The following is a 24,881-nucleotide window of genomic DNA, read 5'->3' on the forward strand; positions in this document are numbered from 1 at the left end:
GACCAAAAAGAGATAAGAAGGATCACAAACAGCAGGAGGCAAATGTTGCAGTTGGAGATGTGGAGAATGCAACACTACTCTTCGCTGAGGTGCAAGACTCATTAGGTGGAACTTCTCAGGAAATACACCTGTATGAAGAAAAAGTAGTGCCTGCAGTCTGTTCAGATGAAGTCTGGGTATTAGACACTGGAGCTAGTAACCACATGTCAGGCACCAAGTCTACACTTACTCAACTTGATGACACTGTCAGTGGGTCAGTGAAGTTTGGTGATGGGTCTACTGTCAAAATCTATGGACTAGGTTCGGTGGTGATGAAAACCAGACAAGGTGACCACAAGGTACTCACTAGTGTGTACTACATTCCACAATTGAAAAGCAACATAATTAGTCTTGGACAACTAGAGGAAGCAGGCTGTGACATCAGACTATTTGCTGGTAGACTGAAAGTATTTGATCCAGAGTATAACCTGTTGGTCAGTGCACCTCGCACTGGGAACAGATTGTACACAGTACAGTTGAGTGTGATACCTCCAGTTTGTTTGCTGTCAAAGCTAGATGATGCAGCTTGGCTATGGCATTCAAGATTTGGTCACCTGAATTTTAAAGCTCTAAGAAATTTGGGAGTGAAAGGAATGGTAGAAGGGATGCCAGTTGTGGACAGACTTGAGCAAGTTTGTGATGCATGTACTTTGGGAAAGCAGCACAGAGCACCTTTTCCAAAGACATCGCTTTACAGGGCAAAGAGGGGTCTAGAATTGTTTCATGCTGATCTATGTGGCCAGATTAGACCACAGACAGTAGGTGGAAACCTCTATTTCCTACGAAAAGTGTCACAGGGATGACCCCCTATGAAGCTTGGTATGGGAAGAAGCCTTATGTCAGTCACTTGAAGACTTTTGGCTGTGTAGGACATGTAAAGAAGGTTGGCCCTGGTGTTGAAAAATTATCAGACAGATCTGCTAGAATGGTAATGGTGGGGTATGAGCCAGGATCAAAAGGGTACAGGATGTATGATCCCTCTACTAACAAACTTGTGATTAGCGGAGATGTTAAGTTTGAAGAGGGAATGAGATGGAATTGGGGAGAACTGGAGGATAGTCAAAATACTCAGTTGCCTGATGAAAATTCAGAAACTACAGTCTTTCAGTTTCAGTTTAATGCTCCTGATGAAGCAATCCAAGACCCAACTACATCTGATCAAGTTGGTGAGAATTCGGAGGGAATCATCTGCCACCTCCCTCACCACTGACTCCACAGGTGCAGCCTTCAACATCAGCTTCAGGTTCAGATGCAAACAACCTTCAAATCATCACTATATATATCAGTAAACAGCAAAATTATTGCAGCAGAATAAATTCAAAAAAGAGGAAAAATTATTCACCAATCTCCAGTTATCCAAATGTGTTGGACAGCAGAGGCTTCTACTGTGTACCTCGAGGCAATGTCATCCACACTCATCAGACCATGGTGGTCAGTCGACATCCCTTGGTACAGTTGGATTATCTAGCTTCTGAATGTGCTGGACGTTCAGAACCTGATAGTAGCAAAAACAAGAATAGTCGGAAAAAATCCCCATAGTAGGGCACGTGACTGTAATCAAGTCAGTTATAGGGAGAAACAAACAAGGATGGGACATGAGTGGGTTTCTATTCTAGGTATCACATAGCTAACAGAACCATGAACATCGAAATTGTGAAATCATACTAAACCATACTAAACGATAAGCAAGGTAAACTGAACCATGAAAATATTAGTTTTAATTTCCATTAATCTATTACCACAGTCCAGCCTCACAGACGGACATTAACTTTGTCATTGTATTGTAATATGTAAATCATAAAAAGAAGCAGAAAACAAATAAATTACCTTTATCAAACTTTTTGCTATCAAGGTGTAGCCTGGTAACGATGGAGGCTTCCTCGAAGAGATGCTCAGACATATTTCGTGTAAAAAAGATGAGCGCATTGCATACATGAACCAAAATCATGCAAGTAAATAAGTAATAAGGCGGAAAAGCAAACTCTGAGCTAATAATGATGGCACCATGGTAAGTTGAATCGAAACCAACAGAAGCAAACAGGTAAAAGAAGAAACGAAAAGAAAACCATGTGTGGCTTCTTCAGAAGGAACCCAGTAAAAATAGTGTGCTTGAAGCAATAGCACGCAGACACACCTCAACATTATATTTGAGCATCAGGCCAAAATCACTACAGCAGAAAATGCAGCTTCATGGTTGCAATCAAGGGCACGGCACAAACTTTTAATCTAAATGAAAAAAGATATGAAGAATCTTATAACCAAAAAAAACTACCAGTTAGCAACCCAATGAGCCTATGACAAAACCGAAGGCGCCCTTCAGAAGCCGGATAAACAGTAGTGCACCTCAAGCTCATCCCATGGAGACTTTAGCACCACCACTCAAGCCCAAATCGTTGTGCATGCACAGCTCAGACAAACAAGCGAGCAGGATGGACGATTCTACTGTAGCATGATTAAAAACAGCATCAGCACTTCAGCTTCAGCAGCATTCGTCCATATTGCATATGCATGGTGGCTAGCGCACTGGCTGGCTGCGCAGTGCACCGTGTTTTGGATACGAACACATGAAAAATTGGGTAATTGTGTCCTTTGTAACAGACATCACATGAAAAATTGGGAGAACAAATTACCATAGATAACCAGAAACAAATTTCAAACATATGTTGCTGGAAGAGTTAGCTCTGGTTTCACTCGAAGTGTCACAAAAACCATGCTTGTTTCAGTTCTGACGTTTTTTTCCAGTTGCACCTACAAGCTTGTCCTTTTTGGCCTTCTTAAGAGAAGCATTTTGCTTTCCACCTTCTGTGTTTCTTTTCTGTAGAAAAATATAATGAGAAAACTTATGACAAGGGATAATAAATCAAATATGGATTGCAAAGACACCAAAATTCCTATGACCAGGAACACAGGATGAAAAGTAAGTTTTTACCTTCTATGCACCAGCAAGTACCATGACTGATTATAGAACAATAATGGACAAATAATTTTGCATTTAAATAAAATAATAGTCACGATTCAGCGTAGCAGAACTTAAAATAATCACCGCTTGATGCGTGTTCAAGTATTTTTGGGACAAAGATATAAACAGCATATGACTCATATCCTAAACAAATCTAAAATTCATCGTAGTGAAATAAGCAAAACTATTTAAATGGAGGTAGTGATCCACGCCATCCGGTTTGAAATAAGTAGTCTTCGGATTCTGTAGAAAACTTGCAGCTTCGAAACTGAAAAGAAAATAATAGAAGTTAGTGATCAACAACATTAAATAATTTCCATGTTGTCGTATGGTCGAATCTGAAAAGAAAACAATTGTGGTGGACTCATGTTGATGATGCAAAAATAATTGAGCACCATGTGTTATACTATCATATATAGGAACATCGTAAACTTCTTAGGGGTCCAAGAGTCTAAAACAATAAACCACAATGAGGGGATTACAGTGAACTTACATCATGATATCATCCTGAACTGAGTTGAAGCGTCGTGATGTTGAAATGAGCATATATCAGTTTTTGTCGTCTTCAATCTGCCCGGATAATCATAATACTGAAATTGATAGTAGTAGTTCGGAGTAGTAATGACTAGTTAAGTAAGAGGGTAGTTCATACACAACACGAAGGCCATGCTATAAGATTGTTGCCGACATCACCAATAACCTCCATGTTGTCGTATGGTCGAATCAAAGGCTCAATAGGCAGTATTACAAGTCTAACACGCACCATCCAAAATTCTCTGCCTAACTTAACACCTCCAACTTTATGATTTGGGTCTCGACCAAGTACTGTGCCTAAGGCAACAGTCTTGGTTGGACATCTCCAGCTTTTTAAGAACACTTGTGCTCCAGTCTAGTAAACATGCTCAAGTGTATCAGTAAATACTTATGTAATGTGGGCACAATAATGGTAAGAAAATTTTGATTTTACCAATATTGACTCATCTGTTGGTCGGTCACCTGGAGTACCCTAATTTATGGACAAAAATATTGAATTAGTAAAGTGGATTTAAGAATATGAATGTACACAAATTTTTGAGTCACCTTTTGTTTCATGCACCATAACCTATAACTAATGCATATTAGTAATGAAAACAATTCGATATACTTAACAAGAAAGTTGATTTTCACTGTCACCTTTGATGTGGTAGCACACTTGGTTTTATCAAAGGTAGTTGCAGATTGCATATCTTTCCTTTTTACCTGTCATTACATCACAATGTGTATTCAATATTTTAATATTTTTGGATGATTACGAAATAGTTAATTTTGTACATATTATTAACTTCAATTTAGTTATGCAACACCCTAGTGTACTGCCAATTAAAATGCATCTCCATTCAAGAATGAGTAGTATGTGAGATACTACTAATTACTAATGAACAATGAATACAATACATGGGTCATGTGTAGAAGTACCTAGTTCTTAGATGCTTCTTCATTTAAGGAAGTAGAAGTTGCTTCCTTGGTCATACTCTGTATGTGCGAGACATCAATGTAAAGATAATCAATCATGATTATGTATGTTGAATAAATTTATTGCATTCCCACCTTTGATGAATTAGCGAGCTTAGTATTATCGAAGGTAATGTCTCTTTCCAACTCAAATTGCCTTGTTTGCCAATATATTAAATTGAAAAATGAATATAATAAAACATCACTTTGTAGGGCGTATATATTCCATGTATTGAAATTTTGATGTAGCTGACCTTATGGGTAGTGGCTAGTCTATCAGTTCGTTGTAATTTACCTTGCCTAGTATCAGCCACCTTAATCTTTTTTAATTCAATACATATTATTAATGTTTGCATTATACCATGAAATCTAGAAAGATGAGTTATGAGGTAGCAGAGGACCTTATGGATAGTAGAAGTTTTTCTGAATGTTGGTTGCAAATCCTCGTACTCCTTTGCCTCTTGCTCTCTCTTTATGAAATACAGATTAGTAGTTTAGCAAAAAAATTTATAGGGGGTATTGAGTAGCGCTACTTTTTGCTGGGGCTGTAGCTATGGCTGCTGCTGTACATTGTAAAATAACTATGTTGTGTTGTAGAAAAAGCCATAGCGCAGCCACAACAATCTGAAGCGAACAAGGCAATGTAATGCAATCATACCTGAGAGTAAGTTTTTTCATTGTCCATCCTGAATTCTTGATTTTGTGGCTCAACACATACACGCTGATGAAAAATAACTACAAGATGAAGTAGTAGGTACTAAAATGTAAGAAAGTGCGGATGTGTAAATTCCATACAGATGCCTACTTTACGTTTTGAAGACGTTGGAAATTGATTCGCTGGAAGATCGTCCAAACATCCCTGTCATAGCAAACAAATAACCAAATGGATTAGATGTTACACATAGACCTACTGTATGAACTGATTGTGAAATGGAGTTCAATAATTTTACATGTACACTTTGATGCTGTTCGAAGAGTACACTGATGAGGACATCAGTATGAGTACGACTACACCAGCAGCACCTCAACATCAAGCGCCACTTCCTTCATTAGCTGGGCCAATCACTCGGGCCCGTGCCAGAGATCTTAACTTCGTCATTGTACTAAGGAATGAGGGCCCAGAAGAATAGACGACCAGCCCAACTGCGGCCCATAGTGGACGACCTAGGGTTGGCCGCCCCTAGGGGCTGCGCCCCCTCTCTATTTAAACGGGAGCTGCGCCTCCTTTGTTCTTCGAGTTTTGTTTTACATTAGCTTTAGCTACTCTCGAACACGCGCAAATCTGCGCTGTCTTCGTGTATTCAGAACTCCACCCTCGAGTAATAGATTAGATTGCTCGCATCTTTTTCTTGTTCGTTCTTCGATTGCGCACAGGAAACGATCTTCGTGATCAGGCCGATCTCGCATCAGCAAGGTCGGTAACCACAGGGAGTTGGTTCAGCGATTGCATTGGCGCCTCGAGCTTGCTCGTCGTAGTCGGATCGCAAGGGTCAACTTCCGCCAAATCGGAATTATCTCTACTCGCCGAAAGATCGGGCACCTCAGCTACATCAATTGGTATCAGATTTCCAGGTTGATCGGTGAGTTTATCGAGTGTTTTTTTCCTACAGTCCACAAAACCACATAAAAATTCAGGTTAGACCTTATCCCAACACCCTTTTGAGCCTCGCACTTTCTTTCAATAATCTGCATTGTTGAATTTGTGTGATTTCGCGTCATTTGTTGCTGGTTGCATTGTGTTCTTCCACCATTCAAACCCTAGCGCCGCCACCATCTCCCCTTTGATCACGCCACAAACCGAGTCAACATCGTTTCCTTGTTTTTCTCCTTCGGTTACGTCAAAAAAAAACAGAAAAAACAAACCGAGTCAACGGCCGTTTCCTTGTTTTTCTCCTTCGGTTACGAAAAAAAACAGAAAAAAAAACAAACCGAGTCAACATTGTTTCCTTGTTTTTCTCCTTCGGTTACGTCAAAAAAAAACAGAAACAAAAAACAACGAAGGAGAAAGGATACGGTTGTTTCATCCCGGTCGTTTGAAAACATAACTTGAGGTACCTTTCTTAAACCGGGCATAACTTTTCGCTCGGGTGTCCAAAAAATCTGAAATTTTTACAGGAGCTAGTTGACACCATTCTGAGGCCGGCCAAACTGACCTTCGGTCTGTTTGGGTTTCGATAAAATTGTCAAAAAAATTCAGGAAAATAAAGAAAAAAATCCGTCAAAGTTCTCGCACGCTCTTTAGAGAACTTCCTGATTTTCTGTAGACCACATCAGAACTCTGTTTTAGGTGAAACTTCGTGTAGCTCCTATTTTGTTGCTTCTTGTGCTGAGAAAAATATCAAAAAAATCATACAAAAAAGAAAAACAAAATCACTTGTGATTCCTACTAGTGGCCTCGCTAGTACAATATTTACGGTACTGCCATTCTGCTAGTTCCATCCGTCCTTTGCACTTGTGGCCAGCAATATAGTTTCGTGTTCTGCACTATAATTCAACTTTGCATTATTGTTTGGTCGTGCTAATCCTTGACTAGAGTGCAGCCTACCCAAAACTCCACATATTTCTACGACGAGAAGGTTTCTGTTTCTCCAGGCAATCGCTCATCCAATCTTTCACCGGTTCCACCTGTTGGTTGCAGGTCACCACTGTGGCTTGGTAAGAACGGATAAGAATTTGATAATAGCACTAGTGTGAGCGCCTTGTGAGCAGTACACCCCTGTTTTTGTCGTTGTTTTTTTTTCTTCTTTTGGTGTTTTGGTGTTTGCGCTAACTATGGCGGGAGCACACGACACGGTGGATGCCTAGTTGCTGGAAGTAAGGGGACAAGTTGATGGACTTGCTGATGACATTAGGACGATGCATGAACGGCTTGATTCAACGGTCACTTCGACGACCGAGCGTTTCAACCAGCTTGACCTTGCTCAAACGGCGACTCGCACCACACTCGACACCATCCTGGCACGCCTTGATGCGTTGACCACAAAGATGGAGCAGGACTACGGCGGTGACACTGAGTGGGAAGATGGAGATCGCCGTGGTCGTGCACGCCGTGTGGTTCGTCATCCCCCTAATGACTTATTTTCTAAGATTAAATTTAAAATTCCACCTTTTAATGGCAAATATGATCCTGCTGCATATCTTGATTGGGAGTTAGAGGTTGAACAAAAATTTTCATGCCATGATATTGCTGCACATTCTCAGGTTAAAGCTGCTATTAGTGAATTTACTGATTTTGCTTTAATTTGGTGGCGTGAGTTTAAAATAAAACATCCCACTACCATTCCAACCACTTGGGATCAGTTGAAAGCTGCGATGCGACATCGATTTGTGCCTTCGTATTATGCTCGTGATTTGCTTAATAAAATGCAGCGTTTTCAGCAAGGTTCTCAATCTGTTGAGGACTATTTCCAGGAGTTACAAAAAGGTATGATTCGTTGTGGGATATTAGAGGACAACGACGCTGCTATGGCACGTTTTCGTGGTGGTTTAAACCGCGAAATCCAAGATATACTTGATTATAAGGAATATTATGATATGACTACTTTATTTGAATATGCTTGCAAAGCTGAACGTGAAGTACAGGGACGCCGCTCGAAGCCATATTCTAACCCTTTTGCAGGACGAAGCTCGACATCCACCTCAGCACCAGTTCCCCCTGCGCCATCCACGTCCACCACTACTCCACGCGAGAAGACGACCAAACCAGCCAGCACTGCCCCACCCACAGGTCGTACACGGGATATTCAGTGCCATCGTTGCAGAGGGTTTGGGCACATGATTCGGGACTGCCCAAACAAGCGTACCTTGCTTATACGTGACAATGGTGAGTACTCTTCAGCCAGTGATTCTGAGGAAACTAGTCATGCTATGATTGCCACTAACCATGCAGAAAATGAGGAAGTCCACGTTGATCCCATCGACGCCGATAGGTATGAGAGTCTTGTTGTGCAGCGTGTTCTCAGCACACAGGTTGCCCAGGCCGAAAAAAATCAGCGACACACTCTATTCCATACCAAGGGCGTTGTGCACGAACGGTCGATTCGCATCATCATCGATAGTGGCAGCTGCAACAATTTGGCAAGTACAGCGTTGGTAGAGAAATTATCCTTGCCCACTCGCTCACACCCACATCCGTATCACATCCAATGGCTCAATGATGGTGGTAAAATAAAGGTAACACGTTCGGTACGTGTCCCCTTTTCGCTGGGTTCTTATTCTGATTATGCTGATTGCGATGTTATTCCTATGGAAGCATGCTCTTTGTTATTGGGTCGGCCTTGGCAATATGATACTGATAGTTTACATCATGGTCGTTCAAATCATTATTCTTTCATGTTTAAAGGCCAGAAAATAATTATACATCCAATGACCCCTGACCAAATTTTGAAAGATGACCTTACTAGGGCTGCTAAAACTGCACAACAAGTCAAATCAACATCAGCCGCACCTATTAAATCTGAAATCAAGTTGCACTCTCCTGTTTTACTTGCTACTCGTGCTGATTTTGATGATCTCCATGAAGCTCATATGCCCTGTTATGCACTTGTATGCTCGCGCATGCTTGTTCCGCTTGATGATGCACCGTCTTTGGATATACCCCCTGCTGTTGTTAACCTTTTGCAGGAGTATGTTGATGTTTTTCCTACGGACTTACCACCGGGTCTTCCTCCCCTCCGTGGCATTGAGCATCAGATCGATCTCATCCCCGGCGCTTCTCTTCCGAACCGCGCCCCGTACCGTACAAATCCAGATGAGACGAAGGAGATCCAGCGCCAGGTGCAGACGCTGCTTGATAAAGGTTACATTCGTGAGTCTCTTAGCCCTTGCTCGGTTCCTGTTTTACTCGTTCCAAAGAAAGATGGGTCATGGCGTATGTGCGTAGATTGTCGTGCTATTAATAACATCACAGTTCGTTATCGATATCCTATTCCACGCCTTGATGATATGTTAGATGAGCTTAGTGGTGCCGTTATTTTCTCTAAGGTTGATTTGCGTAGCGGTTACCATCAGATTAGAATGAAACTCGGTGATGAATGGAAAACGGCTTTTAAAACGAAATTTGGTTTATATGAATGGTTGGTTATGCCATTTGGATTGACTAATGCTCCCAGCACCTTTATGCGTTTAATGAATGAAGTTCTACGGGCCTTCATAGGTTTGTTTTTTGTTGTTTATTTCGATGATATCCTTATTTACAACAAGTCTATAGAGGAGCATTTAGAACATTTGCGTGCTGTTTTTGATGCTTTGCGTGCTGCTCGCTTGTTTGGTAACATGGAAAAGTGCACATTTTGCACGCAACGTGTCTCGTTTCTTGGTTATGTGGTTACTCCGCAGGGCATTGAGGTGGATAGCAGCAAGATTGCTGCCATTCGGGAGTGGCCTACACCGACGACGGTCACACAAATTCGGAGCTTTCTTGGACTTGCCGGTTTCTACCGCAGATTTGTTCGTGATTTTAGCTCTATTGCAGCGCCTCTACATGAGCTTACAAAGAAAGATGTATCGTTTGCTTGGAGTGATTCGCAGGAGGTAGCGTTCAGCACTTTGAAAGATAAGTTAACCCAAGCTCCCCTCTTGCAATTGCCTGATTTTAATAAAGTTTTTGAGCTTGAATGCGATGCTAGCGGTATTGGGCTAGGTGCTGTTTTGTTACAAGAAGGAAAACCAGTTGCTTATTTTAATGAAAAATTAAGCGGTGCTAGTCTGAAATATTCTACTTATGATAAGGAGCTTTACGCTTTAGTGCGCACTTTGCATACCTGGCAGCACTATCTTTGGCATCGTGAGTTCATAATTCATTCTGATCATGAGGCTTTAAAACATATTCGTACCCAAACAAATCTGAACCGTCGTCATGCTAAATGGGTCGAATTCATTGAGTCCTTTCCTTACATTATTAAACACAAGAACGGGAAGGACAATGTTATTGCTGATGCTTTGTCTCGTCGCTATACCATGCTGTCACAATTAGATTTTAAAATATTTGGTTTGGACACTGTGAAGGATCAATATGTTGACGATGCTGATTTTAAAGATGCTTTCGGCCATTGTATTAATGGGATACCATGGGGCAAATTTCACATACAGGATGGGTTCCTGTTTCGCGCTAACAAGCTGTGTGTTCCAGCTAGCTCGGTTCGTCTTTTGTTGTTACAAGAAGCGCATGGAGGCGGTCTCATGGGGCATTTTGGCGTCTACAAGACGCATGAGGTGTTGGCTGCCCACTTCTTTTGGCCTCGGATGCGCGCTGATGTTGAGCGCCTTGTTAAACGCTGCACTACTTGTCAGAAAGCTAAGTCACGGTTGAACAACCATGGTTTGTATATGCCTTTGCCTGTCCCTTCTTCTCCTTGGCTTGATATTTCTATGGACTTTGTTTTGGGCTTGCCTAGAACTAAGAAGGGGAGGGATAGTATTTTCGTGGTTGTTGATAGATTCTCTAAAATGGCTCACTTTATACCTTGTCATAAAACTGATGATGCTAGCATTGTTGCTGAATTGTTCTTTAGAGAAATTATTCGTTTACATGGTATTCCAAAAACAATAGTCTCTGATCGCGATGCTAAGTTTCTAAGCCATTTTTGGAGATCTCTTTGGAATAAATTGGGAACTAAATTGTTGTTTAGCACTACTTGTCACCCTCAGACTGATGGACAAACTGAGGTAGTAAATAGAACTTTATCTACCATGCTTAGGGCTGTTTTAGACAAGAATTTGAGACGTTGGGAGGATTGTTTGCCTCATGTTGAATTTGCTTACAATCATGCCACACATTCTTCTACAAAGATGTGCCCTTTCGAGATTGTTTATGGTTACATCCCTAGGGCACCTATTGATTTGATTTCACTTAATGCTACGAACGCGCCACATGTAGATGCTGCTGCACATGTTGAACAAATGATTACCATACATGAACAAACGAAACAGAACATTGCTGCTACTAATGCAAAAAATCAGGTTGCTGGTAGTAAAGGAAGAAAACTTGTTACTTTTGAGCCAGGTGATATGGTTTGGTTGCACTTGAGAAAGGATCGGTTTCCTACTTTGCGCCGTTCTAAATTAATGCCTCGTGCTGCTGGTCCTTTTAAGGTGCTAACAAAGATTAATGATAATGCTTATATCCTTGACCTGCCTGCGGAATTTGGTGTTTCCACTAGTTTTAATGTTGCAGATTTGAAACCATATATGGCCGAGGATGAGGAGTTGCCGTCGAGGACGACTTCACTTCAAGAAGGGGAGGATGATGAGGACATCACTATGAGTACGACTACACCAGCAGCACCTCAACATCAAGCGCCACTTCCTTCATTAGCTGGGCCAATCACTCGGGCCCGTGCCAGAGATCTTAACTTCGTCATTGTACTAAGGAATGAGGGCCCAGAAGAATAGACGACCAGCCCAACTGCGGCCCATAGTGGACGACCTAGGGTTGGCCACCCCTAGGGGCTGCGCCCCCTCTCTATTTAAACGGGAGCTGCGCCTCCTTTGTTCTTCGAGTTTTGTTTTACATTAGCTTTAGCTACTCTCGAACACGCGCAAATCTGCGCTGTCTTCGTGTATTCAGAACTCCACCCTCGAGTAATAGATTAGATTGCTCGCATCTTTTTCTTGTTCGTTCTTCGATTGCGCACAGGAAACGATCTTCGTGATCAGGCCGATCTCGCATCAGCAAGGTCGGTAACCACAGGGAGTTGGTTCAGCGATTGCATTGGCGCCTCGGGCTTGCTCGTCGTAGTCGGATCGCAAGGGTCAACTTCCGCCAAATCGGAATTATCTCTACTCGCCGAAAGATCGGGCACCTCAGCTACATCATATACTCTTTTGTTGCAACTCTTGTATAGTAGCATCTTGCTTGTGTACATGGTTTATGAGTTTTTCCATCTGAAGTTTCAAAGAGAGGACATCTTCACTTGCTGTTGGGTCCAAAGATGTTACATGTATCTGATTAAGACGTCTTGATGTTGTCCCATCTAACACTTTGTTCAGGTTTGGAACAAGACCAAGGCCATGCACATGACCAGGCTTCTCTTCTCCTAATATCTTGTTTAGTGCATCTCCATTCCATGCAATCTTTCCTTGGCTAGTGTCTGCAAATTCTGGATGCTCTGCTAACAGTTCCTGCAAATCATTCTTTTAAAAGGATTAACTTATTCAGCATGTCACAAGTACATAAAAATTTTGAACCAGTAAATATTTGTAGAAAATTGTACCACATGTGGATTTGTGTTCTTGGTAGGGTTTGCTTTGTGTGTGTGGATATATAAAATAGCCCTGTGAGGGTATTTCTTCTCAGGACCTTTTTCCCTCTGTTGGACATGTAAGGTAATAAAGATTAGTGACAGAAATATGGTTGTAAAAAGCATGTTCTTCACAAGTGTAGTTGCAACAGAAGTACCAAATCCTCTCTAGTCCGAGTGAAACTCTTTGTGCCGGCTGTATGGGTAGTCTTTTTTTTCCACAGTTATTCGTATTCGCCATGCTTATATCCTACCATAAAATGATTACATAGATAATGTAATCACAACTGACAAGTTGCACAAGATAACTGATTAATGTAAAGGTAGCCACCTTTGCTTTTGTGGTCACCCAATGATTCACAAGTGCAATCCACTGATCCGCAATTACCCCAGGTGGAACGTTGTTGTAATTAGCTTCCAAACCCTTATGTGCATCATAATATATGGATTTTAAGTTAGATTTATGTTGCCTCCATCTCTCTCCAATGGTTTTTAGTACCCATTTTTCCATACGAGCAGGATAAAGGAATCTCCTCTGCATACAATATATAAAGACAATGGTAAAATTACCCTATGTATCATCTTCTAGATAATTACTGCAATAAATGTGTCATACCTTTACTTGCTTAAGTATATCCTCCTTATTTTTCTGCTCATTAGTCAATCTCTCTTTCTTACCTATCAAAAGTGATGAAGCTGAGGTGCCCGATCTTTCGGCGAGTAGAGATAATTCCGATTTGTCGGAAGATGACCCTTGCGATCCGACTACGACGAGCAAGCCCGAGGCGCCAATGCAATCGCTGAACCAACTCCCTGTGGTTACCGACCTTGCTGATGCGAGATCGGCCTGATCACGAAGATCGTTTCCTGTGCGCAATCGAAGAACGAACAAGAACAAGATGCGAGCAATCTAATCTATTACTCGAGGGTGGAGTTCTGAATACACGAAGACAGCGCAGATTTGCGCGTGTTCGAGAGTAGCTAAGGCTAACGTAAAACAAAACTCAGGAAATAAAGGAGGCGCAGCTCCTGAATAAATAGAGAGGGGGCGCAGCCCCTAGGGGCGGCCAACCCTAGGTCGTCCATTATGGGCCGCAATTGGGCTGGTCGTCTATTCTTCCGGGCCTTCGTTCTTTAACAACATGATGTAGTTCAATTCTCTTGCACGGGCCCGAGTCACTGGCCCAGGTGGAAGGGGTGGCGCCTGGGCTGGAGAAGGTGCTGCTGGTGTAGATGTGCTCGTGTTGGTGTTGATGTCCGCATCATCCTCCCCTTCTTGAACTGAAGTCGTCCTCGACGGCAACTCCTCATCTTCTCCCGCATACGGTTTCAAATCTGCAACATTAAAACTAGTGGAAACACCAAACTCCGCAGGTAGGTCGAGGGTATAAGCATTATCATTAATCTTGGTTAGTATCTTAAAAGGACCAGCAGCACGAGGCATCAATTTAGAACGGCGCAAAGTAGGAAAACGATCCTTTCTCAAATGCAACCAAACCATATCACCAGGTTCAAAAGTAACATGTTTTCTTCCTTTACTACCAGCAACCTGATTTTTTGTATTAGTAGCAGCAATGTTCTGTTTCGTTTGTTCATGTATGGTAATCATTTGTTCAACATGTGCAGAAGCATCTACATGTGGGGCGTTCGCAGCATTAAGTGAAATCAAATCAATAGGTGCCCTAGGAATGTAACCATAAACAATCTGGAAAGGGCACATCTTTGTAGAAGAATGCGTGGCATGATTGTAAGCAAATTCAACATGAGGCAAGCAATCCTCCCAACGTCTCAAATTCTTGTCTAAAACAGCCCTAAGCATGGTAGATAAAGTTCTATTTACTACCTCAGTTTGTCCATCAGTCTGAGGGTGACAAGTAGTGCTAAACAACAATTTAGTTCCCAATTTATTCCAAAGAGATCTCCAAAAATGGCTTAGAAACTTAGCATCGCGATCAGAGACTATTGTTTTTGGAATACCATGTAAACGAATAATTTCTCTAAAGAACAATTCAGCAACAATGCTAGCATCATCAGTTTTATGACAAGGTATAAAATGAGCCATTTTAGAGAATCTATCAACAACCACAAAAATACTATCCCTCCCCTTCTTAGTTCTAGGCAAGCCCAAAACAAAGTCCATAGAGATATCAAGCCAAGGAGAAGAAGGGACAGGCAAAGGCATATACAAACCATGGTTGTTCAACCGTGACTTAGCTTTCTGACAAGTAGTGCAGCGTGCAACAAGGCGCTCCACATCAGCGCGCATCCGAGGCCAAAAGAAGTGGGCAGCCAGCACCTCATGTGTCTTGTAGACGCCAAAATGCCCCATGAGACCGCCTCCATGCGCTTCCTGTAACAACAAAAGACGAACCGAGCTAGCTGGAACACACAGCTTGTTAGCGCGAAACAGGAACCCATCCTGTATGTGAAATTTGCCCCATGGTTTCCCATTAATACAATGGCCGAAAGCATCTTTAAAATCAGCATCGTCAACATATTGATCCTTCACAGTGTCCAAACCAAAGATTTTAAAATCTAACTGTGACAGCATGGTATAGCGACGAGACAAAGCATCAGCAATAACATTGTCCTTCCCGTTCTTGTGTTTAATAATGTAAGGAAAGGACTCAATGAATTCGACCCATTTAGCATGACGACGGTTCAGATTTGTTTGGGTACGAATATGTTTTAAAGCCTCATGATCAGAATGAATTATGAACTCACGATGCCAAAGATAATGCTGCCAAGTATGCAAAGTGCGCACTAAAGCGTAAAGCTCCTTATCATAAGTAGAATATTTCAGACTAGCACCGCTTAATTTTTCACTAAAATAAGCAACTGGTTTTCCTTCTTGTAACAAAACAGCACCTAGCCCAATACCGCTAGCATCGCATTCAAGCTCAAAAACTTTATTAAAATCAGGCAATTGCAAGAGGGGAGCTTGGGTTAACTTATCTTTCAAAGTGCTGAACGCTACCTCCTGCGAATCACTCCAAGCAAACGGCACATCTTTCTTTGTAAGCTCATGTAGAGGCGCTACAATGGAGCTAAAATCACGAACAAATCTGCGGTAGAAACCGGCAAGTCCAAGAAAGCTCCGAATTTGTGTGACCGTCGTCGGTGTAGGCCACTCCCGAATGGCAGCAATCTTGCTGCTATCCACCTCAATGCCCTGCGGAGTAACCACATAACCAAGAAACGAGACACGTTGCGTGCAAAATGTGCATTTTTCCATGTTACCAAACAAGCGAGCAGCACGCAAAGCGTCAAAAACAGCACGCAAATGTTCTAAATGCTCCTCTATAGACTTGCTGTAAATAAGGATATCATCGAAATAAACAACAACAAACAAACCTATGAAGGCCCGTAGAACTTCGTTCATTAAACGCATAAAGGTGCTGGGAGCATTAGTCAATCCAAATGGCATAACCAACCATTCATATAAACCAAATTTCGTTTTAAAAGCCGTTTTCCATTCATCACCGAGTTTCATTCTAATCTGATGGTAACCGCTACGCAAATCAACCTTAGAGAAAATAACGGCACCACTAAGCTCATCTAGCATATCATCAAGGCGTGGAATAGGATATCGATAACGAACTGTGATGTTATTAATAGCACGACAATCTACGCACATACGCCATGACCCATCTTTCTTTGGAACGAGTAAAACAGGAACCGAGCAAGGGCTAAGAGACTCACGAATGTAACCCTTATCAAGCAACGTCTGCACCTGGCGCTGGATCTCCTTCGTCTCATCTGGATTTGTACGGTACGGGGCGCGGTTCGGAAGAGAAGCGCCGGGGATGAGATCGATCTGATGCTCAATGCCACGGAGGGGAGGAAGACCCGGTGGTAAGTCCGTAGGATAAACATCAGCATACTCCTGCAAAAGGTTAACAACAGCAGGGGGTATATCCAAAGACGGTGCATCATCAAGCGGAACAAGCATTCGCGAGCATACAAGTGCATAACAGGGCATATGAGCTTCATGGAGATCATCAAAATCAGCACGTGTAGCAAGTAAAACAGGAGAGTGCAACTTGATTTCAGATTTAATAGGTGCGGCTGATGTCGATTTGACTTGTTGTGCAGTTTTAGCAGCCCTAGTAAGATCATCTTTCAAAATTTGGTCAGGGGTCATTGGATGTATAATTATTTTCTGGCCTTTAAACATGAAAGAATAATGATTTGAACGACCATGATGTAAACTATCAGTATCATATTGCCAAGGTCGACCTAATAACAAAGAGCATGCTTCCATAGGAATAACATCGCAATCAGCATAATCAGAATAAGAACCCAGCGAGAAGGGGACACGTACCGAACGTGTTACCTTTATTTTACCACCATCATTAAGCCATTGAATGTGATACGGATGTGGATGTGTGCGAGTGGGCAAAGATAATTTCTCTACCAACGCTGTACTTGCCAAATTGTTGCAGCTGCCACTATCGATGATGATGCGAATCGACCGTTCGTGCACGACGCCCTTGGTATGGAATAGAGTGTGTCGCTGATTTTTTTCGGCCTGGGCAACCTGTGTGCTGAGAACACGCTGCACAACAAGACTCTCATACCTATCGGCGTCGATGGGATCAACGTGGACTTCCTCATTTTCTGCATGGTTAGTGGCAATCATAGCATGACTAGTTTCCTCAGAATCACTGGCTGAAGAGTACTCACCATTGTCACGTATAAGCAAGGTACGCTTGTTTGGGCAGTCCCGAATCATGTGCCCAAACCCTCTGCAACGATGGCACTGAATATCCCGTGTACGTCCTGTGGAAGAAGCGGCGCCTTTGGCAGGGGGTGCCACTGGCTTGGCCGGCCCTGTGCGCGATGTAGTGCTAGGCGTAGGAGGTGCAGGGCTGGAAGGAGTTGAGCTGTGTGTTGGACCCCGGCCTGCAAAAGAGTTAGTATATGTCTTTGATCGTCGTCCCTGCACTTCACGTTCAGCTTTGCAAGCATATTCAAACAATGTGGTTATATCAAAATAATCCTTATAATCAAGTATATCCTGAATTTCCCTGTTCAAACCACCACGAAAACGCGCCATAGCAGCGTCATCTGACTCAACCAAACCACAACGAAGCATACCCTTTTGCAACTCCTGGTAATATTCCTCAACAGATTGTGAACCTTGTTGAAAACGCTGCATTTTGTTAAGCAAATCACGAGCATAATAGGAAGGAACAAATCTGTGGCGCATGGCAGTTTTTAATTGGGTCCAAGTAATGACACTGTTAATGGGAAGTTTTTGTTTATACTCACGCCACCAAATTAAAGCAAAATCAGTAAATTCACTAATGGCAGCCTTCACTTGGCTATTAGCAGGAATATCATGGCATGAAAATTTCTGTTCTACCTCTAATTCCCAATCAAGATATGCAGCAGGATCATATTTACCATTAAAAGATGGAATTTTAAATTTAATCTTAGAAAATAAGTCATTAGGGGGATGACGAACCACACGACGTGCACGACCACGGCGATCTCCATCGTCCTGCTCAGTGTCACCGCCGTATTCCTGCTCCATCTTTGTGGTCAATGCATCAAGGCGTGCAAGGATGGTGTCGAGTGTGGTGCGAGTCGCCGTTTGAGCAAGGTCAAGTTGGTTGAAACGCTCGGTCGTCGAAGTGATCGTTGAATCAAGCCGTTCATGCATCGTCCTAATGTCAGCAGCAAGTCCATCAACTTGTCCCCTTACTTCCTGCAACTGGGCGTCCACCATGTCGTGTGCTCCTGCCATAGTTAGCGCAAACACCAAAAGAAGAAAAACCAACGACAAAAACAGGGGTGTACTACTCACAAGGCGCTCACACTAGTGCTGTTATCAAGTTCTTATCCGTTCTTACCAAGCCACAGTGGTGAACTGCAATCAACAGGTGGAACCGGTGAAAGATTGGATGAGCGATTGCGTGGAGAAACAGAAACCTGCTCGTCGTAGAAATATGTGGAGTTGTGGGTAGGCTGCACTCAAGTCAAGGATTAGCACGATCAAACAATAATGCAAAGTTGAATTATAGTGCAAAACACGAAACTATATTGCTGGCCACAGGTGCAAAAGATGGATGGAACTAGCAGAATGGCAGTACCGTAAATATTGTACTAGTGATGCCAAAAAGGCACTAGTAGAAATCACAGGTGATTTTGTTTTTCTTTTTTTGTATGATTTTTTTGATATTTTTCTCAGCACAAGAAGCAACAAGATAGGAGCTAGACGAAGTTTCACCTAAAACAGAGATCAGATGTGGTCTACAGAAAATCAGGAAGTTCTCTGAAAAGCGTGCGAGAACTTTGACGGATTTTTTTCTTTATTTTCCTGAATTTTTTTGACAATTTTGTCGAACCCAAACAGACCGAAGGTCAGTTTGGCCGGGCTCAGAATGGTGTCAACAAGCTCCTGTAAAAATTTCAGATTTTTTGGACACCCGAGCGAAAAGTTATGCCCGTTTTACGGAAGGTACCTCAAGTTATGTTCTAAAAACGACCGGGATGAAGCAACTGTATCCTTTCTCCTTCGTTATCTTTTTTTTCTGTTTTTTTTGACGTAACCGAAGGAGAAAAACAAGGAAGCGGCCGTTGACTCGGTATGTTTTTTTTTCTTTTTTTTTCGTAACCGAAGGAGAAAATCAAGGAAACGGCCGTTGACTCGGTTTGTTTTTTCTGTTTTTTTTTTGACGTAACCGAAGGAGAAAAATAAGGAAACGATGTTGACTCGGTTTGTGGCGTGATCAAACGGGAGATGGTGGCGGCGCTAGGGTTTGAATGGTGGAAGAACACAATGCAACCAGCAACAAATGACGCGAAAGCACACAAATTCAACAATGCAGATTATTGAAAGAAAGTGCGAGGCTCAAAAGGGTGCTGGGATAAGATCTAACCTGAATTTTTATGTGGTTTTGTGGACTGTAGGAAAAAAAAAACGCTCGATAAACTCACCGATCAACCTGGAAATCTGATACCAATTGATGAAGCTGAGGTGCCCGATCTTTCGGCGAGTAGAGATAATTCCGATTTGTCGGAAGATGACCCTTGCGATCCGACTACGACGAGCAAGCCCGAGGCGCCAATGCAATCGCTGAACCAACTCCCTGTGGTTACCGACCTTGCTGATGCGAGATCGGCCTGATCACGAAGATCGTTTCCTGTGCGCAATCGAAGAACGAACAAGAACAAGATGCGAGCAATCTAATCTATTACTCGAGGGTGGAGTTCTGAATACACGAAGACAGCGCAGATTTGCGCGTGTTCGAGAGTAGCTAAGGCTAACGTAAAACAAAACTCAGGAAATAAAGGAGGCGCAGCTCCTGAATAAATAGAGAGGGGGCGCAGCCCCTAGGGGCGGCCAACCCTAGGTCGTCCATTATGGGCCGCAATTGGGCTGGTCGTCTATTCTTCCGGGCCTTCGTTCTTTAACAACATGATGTAGTTCAATTCTCTTGCACGGGCCCGAGTCACTGGCCCAGGTGGAAGGGGTGGCGCCTGGGCTGGAGAAGGTGCTGCTGGTGTAGATGTGCTCGTGTTGGTGTTGATGTCCGCATCAAAAAGCCTCCAATCCTTGTAGCTTAAGCTACACAAGTTTCCATTCCTGGCTACCATGCCAAGGAATTTTCCCATGATTCCTGCCTCTTCTCCAATTGGCTGGTCAAGTTCATTACATTGTACTACAATCCTATGCCCTCTAGGAATGTTCCACACCTGTAATAGTTTTGTCTTACCCCGCCTTTTCACCTCCACATTTGTCTCTATCCGGGGTCAAAATGCAAAAATAATGGAACAAATGGTTACAAATGGATGATTACGACTATTCTTAAAAAGTACGTTATCTTATTTCAGTACCTTCGTCTTCAACCTCAATGTCTGCATCCATATCAGTTGGGTTCTTTGAATTAGGCTCCATTTCAGAAACCTCACCACTTTGATCATGTCCACCTACGGCAAACGATTCTTCTTCCATCTCGCTATCTGATTCATGTGCAAGAGTTTTCTGTAATTTTTTTTGCCCTACATGGTCCTCTGATAGATACTCCTCATTGCTTTCAACGGTCTGCTTCCTCCTTCCCCTTGGCATCTCCACTACACAATGACATAAATTATCAGAGTTCTTGTGCTAGTGCTACTGCATTATTTGTGGACTAGCATACCGACTAACGACAAATACTGATATAACTCAGGTAGCAACTGTCGAGTAACTAGTATGCACTGATTTTTTCTAACATCAGCAGCAAGGGATTAGGAGTGGATCATAGGAGCCAAGGGATTATGAACATCAACAGCAAGGGATTAGTAGTGGTCAGTGGGATTATTCAATATGAGTGGGATTATGAACATCAGCAGCCAAGGGATCATAGGAGTTGCTCCATATACCAAACAGTTTATCACACATTCACTGGATCTGGAGGGGGGCTAGCGGCCGACGGGCGACGGCATACCTGGGTCCTGTAGGGCGTAGGGAGGACTGAGGAGGGAGGAGGGGGCCCGGCGGGCGGCGGCGTACCTGGAGCCTGGAGGGCAGCCGGCATCGTCTGGCACGATGGCGGCTGTCTGGGCGCGATAGCTGGAGCGCGGGATGGCTGGCGCCTGACGGATGGGTGAGGAAGATGAAGAGGAGAGGAGCCCGCTTGAGGTTATCTAGTTGAAGATGGAAACTGCACGATGATTACGAAGCGTCGTGAGATTTGCTTTAGCAGTAAAAAAATGGAGGGAAATACTTTTGGAGACAGAGGTAAAATGGAGGGAAATACTTATTAGATGTAATTAAAAAGAAAGCTTTGCCAAATCTAACTTCCATACATTGATAAATCATGGGTCATAAATAAAAATAATTTTTAACTATATGTATTAAAAATCATGGGTCTAAAAGTTCAATGCGAAACAAATGCAACCTGATTCTAGGACATCTCGATTGAGGACACAAGTCAGAGATATGGTCAAAGTTTATACGAACCGAGCTAAAAAATTACAAAGATGTAAAAATGTTGATTATAATGTTTTTCAATTGGTTATGAAATATTTACAAATATAATAAATTTTATAATGTTTTTAAATTGATTCTCCCAAAAGACCATGGTCGTCCATCTGATCGCTTGTTCCGAATCCTCCGTCAATCCTTCTATGTTCTCTCTCCCATCCTCACATCGTCGCCGCCTCGTACTGCACCCCCATCCCCTTCTCTCTCGTAGACTCACAAGGCCGTAGTCCACCCCCTGCCGTGGTGGGAGATGTTCGACCTACTGTCATCCCTGTTGTCCATGTCCTCGACCCCGTCAACGACACCCGTGAACTCCACGACATCCTCTAGCGCTTGGGTGGAACTCCAATTCCTGTACCCCTGCCCTGCCCGGCACAAATCGTCTATATATGAAAGCGGGTTTAAAACGGGCTCTATCACGTTGTCCACGTCATCTTATTTAATATTCATCGTCCGATCATATAGCAACGGTAGGCGTAAACGCGTCTCTCCACCTGCAGCTGGCGTACGCATCCGCTACTCCTGGAAGCTTCGCATTACGGCTGTTAGAGTTTCTTGCGTTTCAATCCCCCATCATCGAGTATTTTGGATCTCAGGTATCCCGATCTCGCGGCTTCGTAAAAGTGGTATCCCGAAGGTGCCAATTAGATTCCTGTTATTATAACAATCTATCTTTTGTAGTTTTGGTATTGTTCTCGTCTTAACCCGGCATACACAGCTATCTACAGGTAATGGGTCGCAGTGATCTCGCGTGTGGACAAATATGCCCCTTGTGTTACGGTGAAGAGCTCAAGTCGGTTTGTTTGAAATGGATCGGACTTCCTTTCCCCTCGTCTTGTTCTGTTGCTTTCCCCGTTGAAATGTAGTCGCAGGTAGGTGTGCTGGAATGAATGTACTAATACTGATTTTACGATAATAAAGTATGTCATCTTTGAACTTAACATAACAATACTTTTATTAATACTTTTGGCTGCAGAACTTTTGAACATATATATCCCTCGAAAACTTGCAAACAACATAACCTTTTTTTTGAAACTTCACATGCAAACCTTCGTAGATCTGGTTCCTTCTGTTCTAGGTCGCTAGCTTGAACTGCTAGTTATGTTATTTGCGAGTCCACTCCAGACATACTGGTAGCTGCTAGCATTAGTATTCAGAACATACAAGTATTCAATATTACCTGCTATATTTCTTCTTTCTATTTGCTGGCAACAACACAAGTGGAAATTATATTTGCTGGCAACAACACAAGCTCTGATTCATACTGTAATGTATAAACACATGCACATCTGACTCCACCTCGCACAGACATGCACACACCACAGAGAGCGAGTCTGAAAAAAAAACATGAAAGTTCGACTCCACACACAACATTTGCAGCCCTATATATATTTCTCTAGTACTAATACTGATTCCACACACAACATTCCACACACAACATTACACCTTCCAAGAACGCAGGTACAACAGGTCTAATAACTGTTTATCCAGCCAGGAGTGGAGCTTTGTTGCACATTCTCTAGAAGGGCTTGGAGGGTAGGTTCGTGTTGGCCAGGAAGTGAGCTGCAAGAGCAAATACAGTGCCCGCACTCACATTCTTGACATACTCTTGCCTCGCCGGGTGGTCCTCCTGAGGGCGGTTTAATGGGGTCCAGACTGGTTCCCCAATGAAAAGCCTCATGAGCTGCACATGTAAAAACAACATAACTTAAAATTAAGGAATGTAATTAAAATAGCTGATCTTTGTAATGTTTTGGAAAAAATACAGCCTATCAAATTTCTTAATTTAAAACAAAAACATAATTGCCACATACAGTACACACTTGATCTGCAATTATTTCTACCAACTGAACTTATTTGGCCTTCAGGGAGTCAGTACCATATATTTTTTTGCTACCACTACAAAATGCCAATCATGTCTTCATGCCTCAGTTCATGAAACAGATTTCATGAGTTGTATTCATGATTGTGCAACAGAGATCACCAGTTGATCAAATTCGAAGCTCCTATGATCCTAAGATCATGTTGGTACCTTCGTGTATTTAGCGCTGTCGAGGGTGAACCGATGATAAATTCCAGCTGGTACGATGATCATGTCTCCTTCCCTTATCCGAATTCGAATCCACTTGTCATCTTTGTCGCGGACGTCAAAGTACCCGCTGCCCTCCAAGCAATAGCGGATCTCTTCGTCAGCGTGCATGTGCTCACGGAAGAAGTTCCTCACCTTCTCCTCATAGTTTTCCAGTTTGTCGGGACATATCTCAATAAGATCCTTCAGAAATAACTCACATTTAGGTAATGATATCATATACAAGATGTAAAGAATACAGCATAAGAGGTTCAGAAAGCTATTGGAATTCATGGGAGACTAGGTAGTGCAAACCATGTAACTGTATCCTCTGTCTCTGCGGATTTTTGCTAGTTCCTCCTCGCTTTCAGACTTCTTAGGGTCCAAATGCCAATTCAACACGCCAACATCTGCAAAACAGGCCATCTATGTTGCTTAATTACATAATAAAGTTTCTGTAATTAAGTGCCAACCCAAAAGATACTAAGCCTTTTTCATGAAAAGCACAAAGTGATACTGATTCTTTTCAAATGATTTCAGCATGGATGAGATTGGATATGGTACAAAGGAAATCATCTATTATGAAAATCAGTACAAGAACTTCAGAACAGCAGTACACAGAACTACAAATATTAAGTTTGCAAATAAGTAAACTACGAGTACCTTCAGTATTATTCTGGGAATTCGGACTAGGTTGAGAAGCTGTTGCATCTCTCAATTTAGCAGCCTCCTTTTCTGCTGCTTCCTTTTCTGCTGCTTCCTTTTTAGCAGCCTCAAATGCTGTTTTTCGTGCTTCCTTCTGTCTAGCCTGCATCATAGTTGATGACCTTTGTTATTAGATACAATAGCCTTTAAGGGATAAAGCAGGTCCAGAAAAAGGGCTTATCAGATTTTCTCAACACCTGCTCGTGGGTAGCTGATGTAGTCAGATTTAGTACTAATTTGACATCTTAATGGCCACATAGTCAAGTCATGAACCATAAACGTGGAGATCTGTGAAGGCAAGATAAATTTAGTACATGAACTATAATATGTGAAGGTTTGTAATGACTGCTACCTCTTATAATTCGTATGTGCTAAAAAGGTCTTATACATGTGGTTTTGTAA

The 24,881-nt window shown here is 42.5% G+C and overlaps 1 protein-coding gene and 1 long non-coding RNA gene across 2 annotated transcripts; both read right to left on the reverse strand.

Annotated features, from left to right (window-relative positions):
* Nucleotides 1-3,488: 3,488 nt before the first annotated feature.
* Nucleotides 3,489-4,235, reverse strand: LOC118476678 (uncharacterized). The gene is made up of 4 exons (XR_004857173.1): nt 4,172-4,235; nt 3,966-4,004; nt 3,651-3,887; nt 3,489-3,568 (listed from the first exon to the last, which is right to left on the reverse strand). It is a non-coding gene; the product is annotated as an uncharacterized lncRNA (long non-coding RNA).
* Nucleotides 4,236-23,225: 18,990 nt separating this feature from the next.
* Nucleotides 23,226-24,588, reverse strand: LOC103652087 (1,2-dihydroxy-3-keto-5-methylthiopentene dioxygenase 4). Its single transcript, XM_020550833.3, has 4 exons — nt 24,438-24,588; nt 24,090-24,184; nt 23,739-23,978; nt 23,226-23,390 (listed from the first exon to the last, which is right to left on the reverse strand). Exons 1-4 carry the CDS (start codon nt 24,586-24,588, stop codon nt 23,226-23,228), a joined length of 651 nt encoding a protein of 216 aa, XP_020406422.2.
* Between the last annotated feature and the right edge of the window lie 293 nt (nt 24,589-24,881).

This window comes from Zea mays, chromosome 3 (genome assembly GCF_902167145.1).
Source record: "Zea mays cultivar B73 chromosome 3, Zm-B73-REFERENCE-NAM-5.0, whole genome shotgun sequence".
Taxonomy (NCBI): Eukaryota; Viridiplantae; Streptophyta; class Magnoliopsida; order Poales; family Poaceae; genus Zea; species Zea mays.

Coding starts and splice junctions, on each gene's coding strand:
- LOC103652087 (XM_020550833.3), bottom strand. CDS start 24,588: ATGCAGGCTAGACAGAAGGAAGCACGAAAAACAGCATTTGAGGCTGCT. Junction 24,185..24,437: donor TTCCCAGAATAATACTGAAG/GTACTCGTAGTT, acceptor CCTGTTTTGCAG/ATGTTGGCGTGTTGAATTGG. Junction 23,979..24,089: donor ACAGAGGATACAGTTACATG/GTTTGCACTACC, acceptor TTATTTCTGAAG/GATCTTATTGAGATATGTCC.